Genomic DNA, 11,541 nt, shown 5'->3' with positions numbered 1-11,541 from the left:
TAGTGGTGCTGGAGAGGCAAGAGGATAACTACTACGAATACAACATCACAAGAGAAGGGATTGAAAATGTTATGCGAAATTGGCAAATCGAGCTATATCGACTTTTGGCGTTTTTTTTTTTTTTTTTGTTTTTTGTCATCTTTTGGCGGTCTTTTCGCCAGTTTCTATGCGCGGTTGCGGCTCGTGGATAAGGCTTGTGTTCAAAGTACCCGAGCACGCTAGGACAGGTAAACACTTGGATATATGGTTGCTAAAGTGTCAGAGGTCCGAGTATGGCAAGGGCGTCTAACTAACAATTTAATGTCGCTTTTGGACCGGGTTTTCGCAATACATTTTACGGCCGGTCGGCAAAGCACAGCGCTTTTTGTCTTTTAGGCGCTCTTTTTTTTTTTTTTTTTTTTTTTTTTTTTCTCGTGAGTGGTAGGTGTGCCTTATCATATTTTCAAGGCCCCCAAAGGGCCCCTTCGGCCTTAAATTTGATAAAAGACTGATTTTCTTCTCATAATGTTGGTTTTTAACTGATAAGGTGATAGTTTTAAAAGTTGGTTAGGCCTTAGGACCAGTGCTACGTGTGTAGGGATAGCAATCCCGCAGGCTTTTGAATCCCGCGGGATGTGACCAATTCCGCGTGGGATTTTGCGGGATTTACAAGTATTACCCGCGGAATGCCGCAATTCTAACACTGAAAGTATAACATAGGTACTCCATAATGGGTAGAACACCCTACCCAACCCACAATATTACCAGTTTATTAACGGTATATATACAAGGAAATGAAATATATCAACATTATGCGTGGGATTTTGCGGGATTTACAAGTATTACCCGCGGAATGCCGCAATTCTAACACTGAAAGTATAACATAGGTACTCCATAATGGGTGGAACACCCTACCCAACCCACAATATTACCAGTTTATTAACGGTATATATACAAGGAAATGAAATATATCAACATTATCAACTCTTTCAAGTCTGGGAAATTTCAAATTTATATATTACCATAACGAATCATTAAAACTGAACAGATATCATTTCTGATTTCAATAGACAATTGAGGACAGTGACAAAGGGCGTATTTGGCCTTTTCTGTTTTTCTTCTAAAATGCCGGGTTTTACCTGATGAGGTGACACATAATATCCAAAGTTGGTTAGGACCAGCTACATGAAAGTTAACCAATTATGTTACCTACTATGATGTATTTCACTTGGAAATGATCGGAACTTACCAAAACTTACCCAATGATGTTATTATTGTATTTTTCACTCTGAAATGTTCGGAACTTACCAAACTTACCCAATGATGTTATTATGGTATTTTCACTCGGAAATGGTCGGAACTTACTAAAACTTACCCAATGATGTTACTATGGCATTTTTCACTCGGAAATTATCGGAACTTACCAAATCTTACTCAATAATGTTACTATGGTATTTTTAACTCGGGAATGACCCGAAATTACTAAAACTTACATAATGATGTTATTTTGGTATTTTTTCACTCGGAAACGACCCGAACTTACGAAAACTTATCCAAAGATATTACTATGGTGTTTTTCACTCAAATAACCCAAACTCACCAAACCTTACCAAATGATTTTACTATTGCCTTTGTACTTTGTTGCGCTACGCTCATACGTCATATTATAGTAAGTTTCTGCAAAAAGTTATGAGATCCCCAACAACAACAACAACAACAACAACAACAACAACAACAACAACAACAACAACAACAACAACAACAACAACAACAGGGGGCTTAGGTCCATGTCCCGGGGGTCATCAATTCACTTTGTCTCATTCACATTACAGGGGGCTTAGGTCCATGTCCCGGAGGTCATCAATTCACTTTGTCTCATTTATTATTTCCCATTACAGGGGGCTTAGGTCCATGTCCCGGGGGTCATCAATTCACTTTGTCTCATTCACATTACAGGGGGCTTAGGTCCATGTCCCGGAGGTCATGAATTCTCAATGAAGGACCCTAGTCAGAAGCATGCAGAGTGTTTGTGTAAGGATGGTTATGTCAGATGGTCGGGGGATGGCGTGTGTTATCGGCCTTACACGAGAGGCCCATGTGACTCAGGATATATGTACAGCGTTAATCATACGGTGAGGATTTTAGGACCCTAGTCAGAAGCATGCAGAGTGTTTGTGTAAGGATGGTTATGTCAGATGGTCGGGGGATGGCGTGTGTTATCGGCCTTACACTAGAGGCCCATGTGACTCAGGATATATGTACAGCGTTAATCATACGGTGAGGATTTGTTTGAAATAGAATATTATTGGTCAGGTTAAATTGATCCATACAATTAAAGGTTAAAAACGCCGTAACGAATCGCGAGTTTTTCGTTCTGTCCACTACCTATACCTATTTCAGTCAGAAAGTAGTAACACTACAGTTCATTTGAAAGTATGTAGCCATTCTCTATACATTTCCTACAGTTCTAACTGTTTTTCTTTGCTAAACAATTGTTGGTTTAAAAAATCATAAAGGGAATCTTTCACAAGGCTCGACACTGAATTTGGCGGCCATAAAGGACCTTGTTTGTTTTCTAATCATTTCATTATGATGTCTGTTTCCATAGAGTTCTGGTATGGACATTGGCTGTATTCCAGTACCATGCTCAAGTGGCAAACTCTATTTCCCTGGAGGCAAAGGATGTCATAGGGTGGGTACTCAGGGTCCTTGTCCAACAGGACAACTGGTACTATTTCAGGATAGCGTCAAAACATCCGTGGAGGGAATTAGTTATCTGGGAATGTGTGGCTGTGCCCGCTATACTCAAGACAAGTACGTATGCATTCATAGTGCTCTATTTAGAATTGAGGAGTCTCATGTGAGAGATAATTAGTTATAAATAAATTTATCATATAGATAATTTTTTTTTTTTCAACGTCAGGAGCGGCATTCTGGAAGGTGATTTGTATTTGGAATAGGTTCATGTGTTTCAACACTCTGTATAAACAAATGATAACGAATAGGTAAGAAAATGAAGTTTGATCAAAAGAGGAGTTGGAGTTAATGTCTATGGTATTTTCTACCAATACTTTGGTCAATGTGTAATGTGCATAGAAATGAAGTACAAGGATAATACAGTAGAACCTCGATTATTTCAACTTCCATTATTTCAACTCCAAAATCAGCATTTTTTTCTAGCTTTCAAAGGATTTGATAGGGTATTTATTTCCTATTTTGTTCTTTTGTATCTAAATTTTGTCCCTTTTCCATTGTTTTATACGGAACTTTGATTATTTCAACTACCCTCGGTCCCAATTTCTACAGTACTTGATTGAAGACTCGGTAACATTGTGAAGGTCCATTTTAACTATTTCCTCCTATTACTATTAATATAAACAGTGCTTTATTTATTTGTTATTCAGGAACAATAGTAAGAAAGTAGCCGTTTTCAGGTAGTTGTAGAGGGACAACTACAAATGATGGAAGAAAACGGATTGCGTGTGTGTGTGTGTGTGTGTGTGTTGGGGCATAAAAGTAGACCAAGTTGATTTTTTTTTTAAATCAAAATCGGTTAAGTTTAGCCGGAGATATTTGACTTTGAAAAACGTCAAATTTTTCATAATTTTCTGCAACAATAGTAGTAAAAACAGTAATGAAATTAGTGAGTGCCTACCTTGATAGCTTAATGGTTGGGGCCACGAACCAAGTCAAAACCAAGCTCAAGTTCAACACCCAGATCAGGCAGACCCCTTGGCTGATTACAAAATCTCAGCCAAACAGTCCACCCAATCCGTGAATCAGACCCATGCTACGGGGGAAAATAGTCCTTCTTTATAATGTAACAAATAAATAAATTTTACCCTTCAACAAAAAGTGAAGTATTTACAACCCAATAACAAGGATAATGTTTTCGTTTCAGGGCCATGTAATGCAGGAGAGTGGGTAGTGCCAGATAGAGGCAAAGGTCAGAGGCTGGGGCGAGGTTGGTGGAAAGGTAAATGTGAATGTCGTCCTGGATATACTGTTACCATAGCAACTAGCGGTGACAATGAAAACAAAACCCTATGCCAAGCACCCACTGTGGTACTAGCCAAGTTCCTCAATAATAAAACAAATGGCTACAAGTACAAGAACAAGCAAGAGTTCCTTGAAGACGGGGAAAACAACCGAGTAGAAACGTTCCCTAGTCAAAGCAATAAATACACAACAAAACTAACAAATGTTAGGAACAATAGTAAAGTAACCAAGCTATCTTCACTGAGGTCGGAAGAAGATAGGTCAAAGTCTCCTCAGAGAGGAAGTGATAGAAGAAATAGTCGATACAAAACCAATTGGGAAACCAGAGAATTGAATAGAATGAAAGAATTACAAGATGAAAATCAAAAAGAGGAGGAAGCTGAAGATAATGGTGGAGAGAGAAGTGAGGAAACGGGTACACCGAAGACAGATGAGACAACACCAAGCAATGTGAGGAAAGAAGGTACAAATCCAAATGATGTTGGAATCAAAGATACTGAACAGGAAAAAAACGAAATTATCAAGAAAATAAACGCAATTAATATTAGTGGCAGTAATAAACATCACACAGGAAACAGCCGTGAGTTGAGTGTAAATAGAAGAATTAACAGCAAAGAGCTAAAAGTCGATGCTTTGAGCCCCAATGAACAAAAGCTATTGGAGAGTCAAGAAAGCAAAAACAATCGAAGAGGTAGAAAATATAACATGGCGTCTCAGAACAATAGCAATGGTGACACTGCAAAAGAGAAAAATAAAAACCAAGATGATGAAGTATACAGAAATCTGAAAACGATACAAGATGATATAAATGAGTACATCAGACAACAACAGAACCACGAGGAACAAGAAGACAGACTCAAGAACCACAAGATAGTCAACGAGGATCTCAAGGAAAATAAAGAACTCAATAGCAAACTAGATGATGAGGAACTCAGCCAAAGTGGAACGGAAGAATTTGACACAAATATTAGCTTAGCAGTCATCAATGAAAAGAGTGCAAACCTTAGGAAATACGATGAAGAAAGCAATAGAAAAACAAATCAGCATAAAAACGAGGAATTTGAAGAAGATAATAGTACAGAAACGTTGATAATGGTGGAAGATAAGAAAGGAATAAAGAACCTGAGTGAATACGATCATAGGAAACATATTAAAGACTATGTTAAGCCCATTATCATATTTGAGTAAGATCATGGGAAACATATTAAAGACTATGTTAATTTCATTATCATATTTGAGTAAGATCATGGTAGTGTAGCATTGTGAATAGGTTGGATAGAGTACAAGCCTAGTGTAGCATTGTGAATAGGTTGGATAGAGTACAAGCCTAGTGTAGCACTGTGAATAGGTTGGATAGAGTACAAGCCTAGTGTAGCATTGTGAATAGGTTGGATAGAGTACAAGCCTAGTGTAGCATTGTGAATAGGTTGGATAGAGTACAAGCCCAGTGTAGCATTGTGAATAGGTTGGATAGAGTACAAGCCCAGTGTAGCATTGTGAATAGGTTGGATAGAGTACAAGCCTAGTGTAGCATTGTGAATAGGTTGGATAGAGTACAAGCCTAGTGTAGCATTGTGAACAGGTTGGATAGAGTACAAACCAATATGGAGTCCTTCTGTTGGTCAAGTTGCACAAGTCCAGTCCTCATCCTATGATTATCATCACGTAAACTCTGTATCTGACATGCTAGATTATCTCTCTCCACTTGCAAGCGAGCATTATCATCCTTCAAGTCTCGGATCTGACACTCTAAACTATCATGCGTCTTGCGGAAACTAAGCAGTGCTTGATCCGTCTGTTCCTGAACCCGTCTGTAAGATTATTAACATAATTAATACATAATATGCACATTTTTCAACACAACAAAAAGTAATATGAGAGAGTAGAGTAAGGTTACCATGTATAGGTAATTACTTAAAGGAGACAAGAATGTAACGATTACCTCATAATTCCTTACTAAACGTCACCGCCCCGCCGCACCTGATCTACTATCTCATGTCAAAGTATTTGTTAATTTCTGAACATGCTTGGAGACTGTTCGGGGCGCAGTCTTGAGAAATAACATTTACAATAGACCTTATGAATGAGCAAAAAAAATGAGAATAGAGTACAAGCCTAGTGTAGCATTGTGAATAGGTTGGATAGAGTACAAGCCTAGTGTAGCATTGTGAATAGGTTGGATAGAGTACAAGCCTAGTGTAGCATTGTGAACAGGTTGGATAGAGTACAAACCAATATGGAGTCCTTCTGTTGGTCAAGTTGCACAAGTCCAGTCCTCATCCTATGATTATCATCACGTAAACTCTGTAGCTGACATGCTAGATTATCTCTCTCCACTTGCAAGCGAGCATTATCATCCTTCAAGTCTCGGATCTGACACTCTAAACTATCATGCGTCTTGCGGAAACTAAGCAGTGCTTGATCCGTCTGTTCCTGAACCCGTCTGTAAGATTAATAACATAATTAATACATAATATGCACATTTTTCAACACAACAAAAAGTAATATGAGAGAGTAGAGTAAGGTTACCATGTATAGGTAATTACTTAAAGGAGACAAGAATGTAACGATTACCTCATAATTCCTTACTAAACGTCACCGCCCCGCCGCACCTGATCTACTATCTCATGTCAAAGTATTTGTTAATTTCTGAACATGCTTGGAGACTGTTCGGGGCGCAGTCTTGAGAAATAACATTTACAATAGACCTTATGAATGAGCAAAAAAAATGAGAAAAAAATGAGCAACTAGGGATTTTTGTCTTTTTCTTCTACGATTTCTACATAGATCTCGAGATGAATTGATAAATGAGAAAAAAATGAGCAACTAGGGATTTTTGTCTTTTTCTTCTACGATTTCTACATAGATCTCGAGATGAATTGATAAAAAAAAAAGGTAAATATTTTATCTTGACGTCAAGTCACGATATACACTTCCGCACGCGATGATGTCACATCAACGTCCTCAAGCCAGCTCAATTATCACATCAACGTCCACAAGCCAGCTCAATTATCACATCAACGTCCTCAAGCCAGCTCAATTGCATTGGACACTAGTGTAATGCGTTTGTATATTTTATCTTGACGTCAAGTCACGATATACACTTCCGCACGCGATGATGTCACATCAACGTCCTCAAGCCAGCTCAATTATCACATCGACGTCCACAAGCCAGCTCAATTATCACATCAACGTCCTCAAGCCAGCTCAATTGCATTAGACACTAGTGTAATGCGTTTGTGAGGATAAATTGTATCGTGACGTCACGACAGTTTCTACATTTTCATTAGTACGGCAAGACGCTCGTCTGGTAAACAGGAGGTCATGGGTTCAATCTCAGTCGAAGTATGGAATTTTATCCTCAATACATATAATATGAGAATTTGACCATAAGAATAGTAGTCGCATACTGCTGGAGTAAAGGGACTTTTCAGTCCTATGTGAGCAGTATAAATAAGCACTATTACTATTATTAATTAGTATCATACATATGTCTGGTTGCTCTTCTCCTCAGAGAGAGGGCATGCAACTTACCTAATGCTTTGTAATGCGTTTCGTTCTTCACTCAATTCATTCTCAAACACATAGAGTTTCTTCTTGAGTCCTCTATTTTCTTCTTCTAGATCTACTAGGCGAGAGGTCAAGTCTGATTGTTTGCTTAATAGATGACGTCGTTCTGTCTCCAAGGATTGAATACGATCCTCTTGCATAGAACAGGATTCCGTTTGAACTTTCTGCAATGCAATGCGTTGAGAAATAAGATCACAGAACCACTTAAAAGTACACGTTGATTATTTCAACTACCCTCGGTCCCAATTTCTACAGTACTTGATTGAAGACTCGGTAACATTGTGAAGGTCCATTTTAACTATTTCGTCCTATTACTATTAATATTAACAGTGCTTTATTTATTTGTTATTCAGGAACAATAGTAGGACCATTGACCATATACCTATTTTTTTTATTTTTTGCCTAGTAACTAGTTGAAAGTTGGAATGCAGGATTTTTTTACCCTACCTGGATTCTAAAAGCCACTAAGGTCTAAGAAGTACCTAATTATTTGATACTTCTACATAATTATGTTTCTCTAATTCCAAATAACACTTAAAGGAGCAAAAGAAAGTTTTTTTTTTAAATTTTGGTCTGCCAGAAATGTGCCTAATTCGATCAATCTTTTCATTTTAAGGTCTGCAGGCGAAATTTTTCAAAAAGTATGTAATACTGGTCATCAACTCATCATGAATTATTTTTGACGTAGGTACCTAATTCTTAGATTTTTCTATGCCTACATTTTTCTCTTAATTGGGGCTGAACACTAAAAGTACAAAATTAATAAGGGCGCCGCAGAGTCCGCAGACGAATTAAAAAAATATATGTAATAATTTATTCATCAGAAATCTAGTCTCATCGAAAATGAAATCTTGAGCGGGTAGACAGAAAAACCCCCAAATAGTGGAGGATTATTAGGAATGTGCCATTGCCCCTTTATCAGCCCAAAATAAACTCATCACCCCCCTACTGCCCGAATTGATTTCATCGCCCCTCAGAACCATTCCATCACCAAAAGTGGGCGATATCGCCCCGGTTGCGCATCACTGGTCTAGAAGTTGGAGAATTCATGCATAAACATTAATAAACAATACAGGGATATTAATGTTCTTAATAATTGAGATATCAGGAGAGGAAAAAATGTGTTAGGTCAGGTTTTAATGAAAGTACCTACCACAGCATCGCTCCTGCTATCATTATTGATCCGTTGCTGTTCACACTCTCTGTAGTATTGGTCTCGCTCTAGGATAAGGTTTGACAAATTACTCAACGGAGATTCTCTCGAACTATTCTGTAAAATCAAACAAAAGAACCACCAAGATGCTAACTTTAATACAAAAAAAGATGACTTTTAAATAATACAAAATACATACAACATGTTCGGAAAATTAGGCTTTTTTTAAAAGTTTGATAGAGAAAACTATAAAATCGAAGATTTTATCGTCCCGAAATCGAAAAAAAAGGAGAGCATAGCCGATAGGAGAAAGCAGTGGAATCTTATCTATTGAGGATGAAGTTCGTCCAGAAACATATTAAAGTAGCACTTACAAGGCAGGGGCGCTACACTCAAAGCTAGTTATAGCTAATTAGTAGTTCTGTGAACTGTAGACCTCACTGAGACTCTTTTGCCCGAGTTTTTTGACAATATTTTTACAGAAAGAACACAAGGGTTTATGATGATGAGTTGATGACTTAACTACAGTACTGGACCCGCTTTGTTCTGACACCAAAAATTTTAAGGATCGACGTGCCTTGATCTTATAAGACATTTTCAAATTTCATCAAAATCGGACCAGGCAATCGGAAGTTATAGCAGAACAAACAAACATCCAAACCAAATGCAAAACGGTCAAGTTAAAACGTAGACCTTCACTTCGTTCGGTCAAAAAGCAATAACCAAACAAACATCCAAACCAAATGCAAAACGGTCAAGTTAAAACGTAGACCTTCACTTCGTTCGGTCAAAAAGCAATAACTTTTTTTTTTAAGTTTACAATTCTTCCCATGTAAATGAAATTATTTCGATTGTTTGTTGTTATGTACAATATGTGTTTGTATAACATGAAGCACGTAAAAACGATAGGTATGTACTTGGTGACAAACTATTCTCTTGTCTTTTTGACGAAAATTAGGACGGAATGTAAAGTTTCTCATATTAAGGGTTAGGGATAACCTACGAGATTTATCGAGGAAATTCATTATTCCGAGGTCGGCGCGTAATACGCTAGACTGGCATCGGTACACTAGAAGCTAGAGATTCCGAGTTCATCAATTCCAGCCAGAGCTGAAACTTTTTTGATGGTTGGATGTTGGATTTCACCACAAATTCCATCATTACACAGAGAGTTTTTGCACTGCTAACCCACGTGACGACAATTGAAACGTAACACGTAAGTTGACCAAAACGCGTTTCTGCTTATGCACAGAAACGAGTTTTCGTCAAATAACGTAAAAGAGTTCGGTTAACGGGATTCTAAATTTGGTTGTAAAAACTTTCTAACGATTTCTTCAAATTAAATTGGTCCCAAAGGCAAAGATAAACATAAACCCTTGACAAATGGAGTGTGCGCGCCCTAGCTCTCGAGTTAGGCGGGTGAATGAGGTGTCTGAGTGGCACCCACTTTTAAACTCACCTAATAATTCCCTCTAATAAAGGATACCTGCAACCTTTAAGGGCCAGAGTTGGACGTGCGACGGCGAGCAAATTATTACGGCCGTAGGTCGGAGCGGTGTAGTTTAGTTAGTAAACTACACTTCCGAATTATTACAGGTCTGTTACATTTAAAACACTTGTGAAATACTTCAACATCTTGCTCATCATGTAATATACTCGAGCAATTCCCCCTTTGGATGGCCAGACTTGATTAATCAGAATTGAATGTAACTAGGCAATTAATTTTCTTTTGAATTGATCATTCAAATGGTACCAGCTATGTACATTGGGTGTCCACAGACACTTTCTGAACCAAAGTAGGTACTTGTATGCTTTAAGAAAAATCTGGGAGTGTGCCTGAAGGTTCGTGATGTGTTCCAATCCACTCGACCCATTCCACACTTCATCTGAGGAGAACAAGTTGTGGTGTACCTATGTCCACACATAGTCGATCTCGAGTCGATCTCGTCGATCGACTGGCAATCAATGGATCAATCGATGAGGTGAATCTATGTTGTCCAGGTAGTGTACGGTTTGAGTCGATAGACTATGTTATGTTTGGACACAGTTTTAGAACTGACGCACCCTGTATAACCAAGGAAAGTTCATACCTCTCAGTTCACACACCCAGACCACCCAGTAGGAAAGTTCATACACAGTTCTAAGGTTCTCACACCTGAGAGCTGTGTATGAACTTCACGAGTTCTAGTCTCGTCCCAAGTTTATTTGTATATCATTATTTTTATTTGATCAATCACATGTTTGTAGTGGGAATATTCTGATATGTACTTCAGTTGAAAATAGGTGTAGCATATCTGATAATATTCTATAAGAATATTTTTTCTACAAATCTACATATAGGAGAGACTGGGGCATGTTGACAAACAGAAAATAACTGGAGTACCTATACCTATCGAATGGTTGACAATCATCATTATAAAGATACCTACTCTGTCCTACACGCTACAGCTACACGGTAATAGGGTAAGAATTATGATAAACAACTTCAAGCTACTCGCACTTCGCTCTCTTATTCAACAAACAATAGTAAACACTGAAGTAGCTACGACCTTATAACTGGATTTTTTTTTCTTTTTTATAAATTTATTTTAAAAGGGGCATGACTTCGAATGTCATTAGCCCCTTTCAAAATAGTTAGTCATTTATTTATTGATAAGAACATAGGATAACAAGGAATACAAGAATAGAATTGTTCTTTGGAGACGCGAGGGCTGTGAAAATAAAATTCAATTTTTCCGCTGGAAAAAGGTTAGGTTGGATAGAGTACAAGCCTAGTGTAGCATTGTGAATAGGTTGGATAGAGTACAAGTCTAGTGTAGCATTGTGAATAGGTTGGATAA

At 37.9% G+C, this 11,541-nt stretch overlaps 2 protein-coding genes across 2 annotated transcripts; one reads left to right on the top strand and one right to left on the bottom strand.

Moving 5' to 3' along the window:
• Window positions 1–1,757: 1,757 nt before the first annotated feature.
• LOC103516481 (uncharacterized protein PF14_0093-like) lies at window positions 1,758–5,222 on the top strand. The gene is made up of 3 exons (XM_026828865.1): window positions 1,758–2,111; window positions 2,588–2,839; window positions 3,817–5,222. The coding sequence occupies exons 1-3, from the start codon at window positions 1,974–1,976 to the stop codon at window positions 5,164–5,166; spliced, it is 1,740 nt and encodes a 579-aa protein (XP_026684666.1). The 5' UTR covers window positions 1,758–1,973; the 3' UTR covers window positions 5,167–5,222.
• A 988-nt stretch (window positions 5,223–6,210) lies between these two features.
• Window positions 6,211–7,759, bottom strand: LOC103516472 (sporulation-specific protein 15; the record flags this gene model as incomplete). Its single annotated transcript, XM_008481436.3, is given in 2 exon segments — window positions 6,211–6,421; window positions 7,513–7,759. Coding segments are annotated over 2 exon segments (387 nt in total), but the record flags the coding sequence as incomplete, so codon positions are not given.
• Window positions 7,760–11,541: the final 3,782 nt, after the last annotated feature.

The sequence above is a fragment of the Diaphorina citri genome, unplaced genomic scaffold (genome assembly GCF_000475195.1).
Source record: "Diaphorina citri unplaced genomic scaffold, Diaci psyllid genome assembly version 1.1 scaffold1576, whole genome shotgun sequence".
Taxonomy (NCBI): domain Eukaryota; kingdom Metazoa; phylum Arthropoda; class Insecta; order Hemiptera; family Psyllidae; genus Diaphorina; species Diaphorina citri.
Note: the sequence above shows the minus strand (reverse complement) of the source record. Positions and strands in the feature narration are given on the sequence as shown.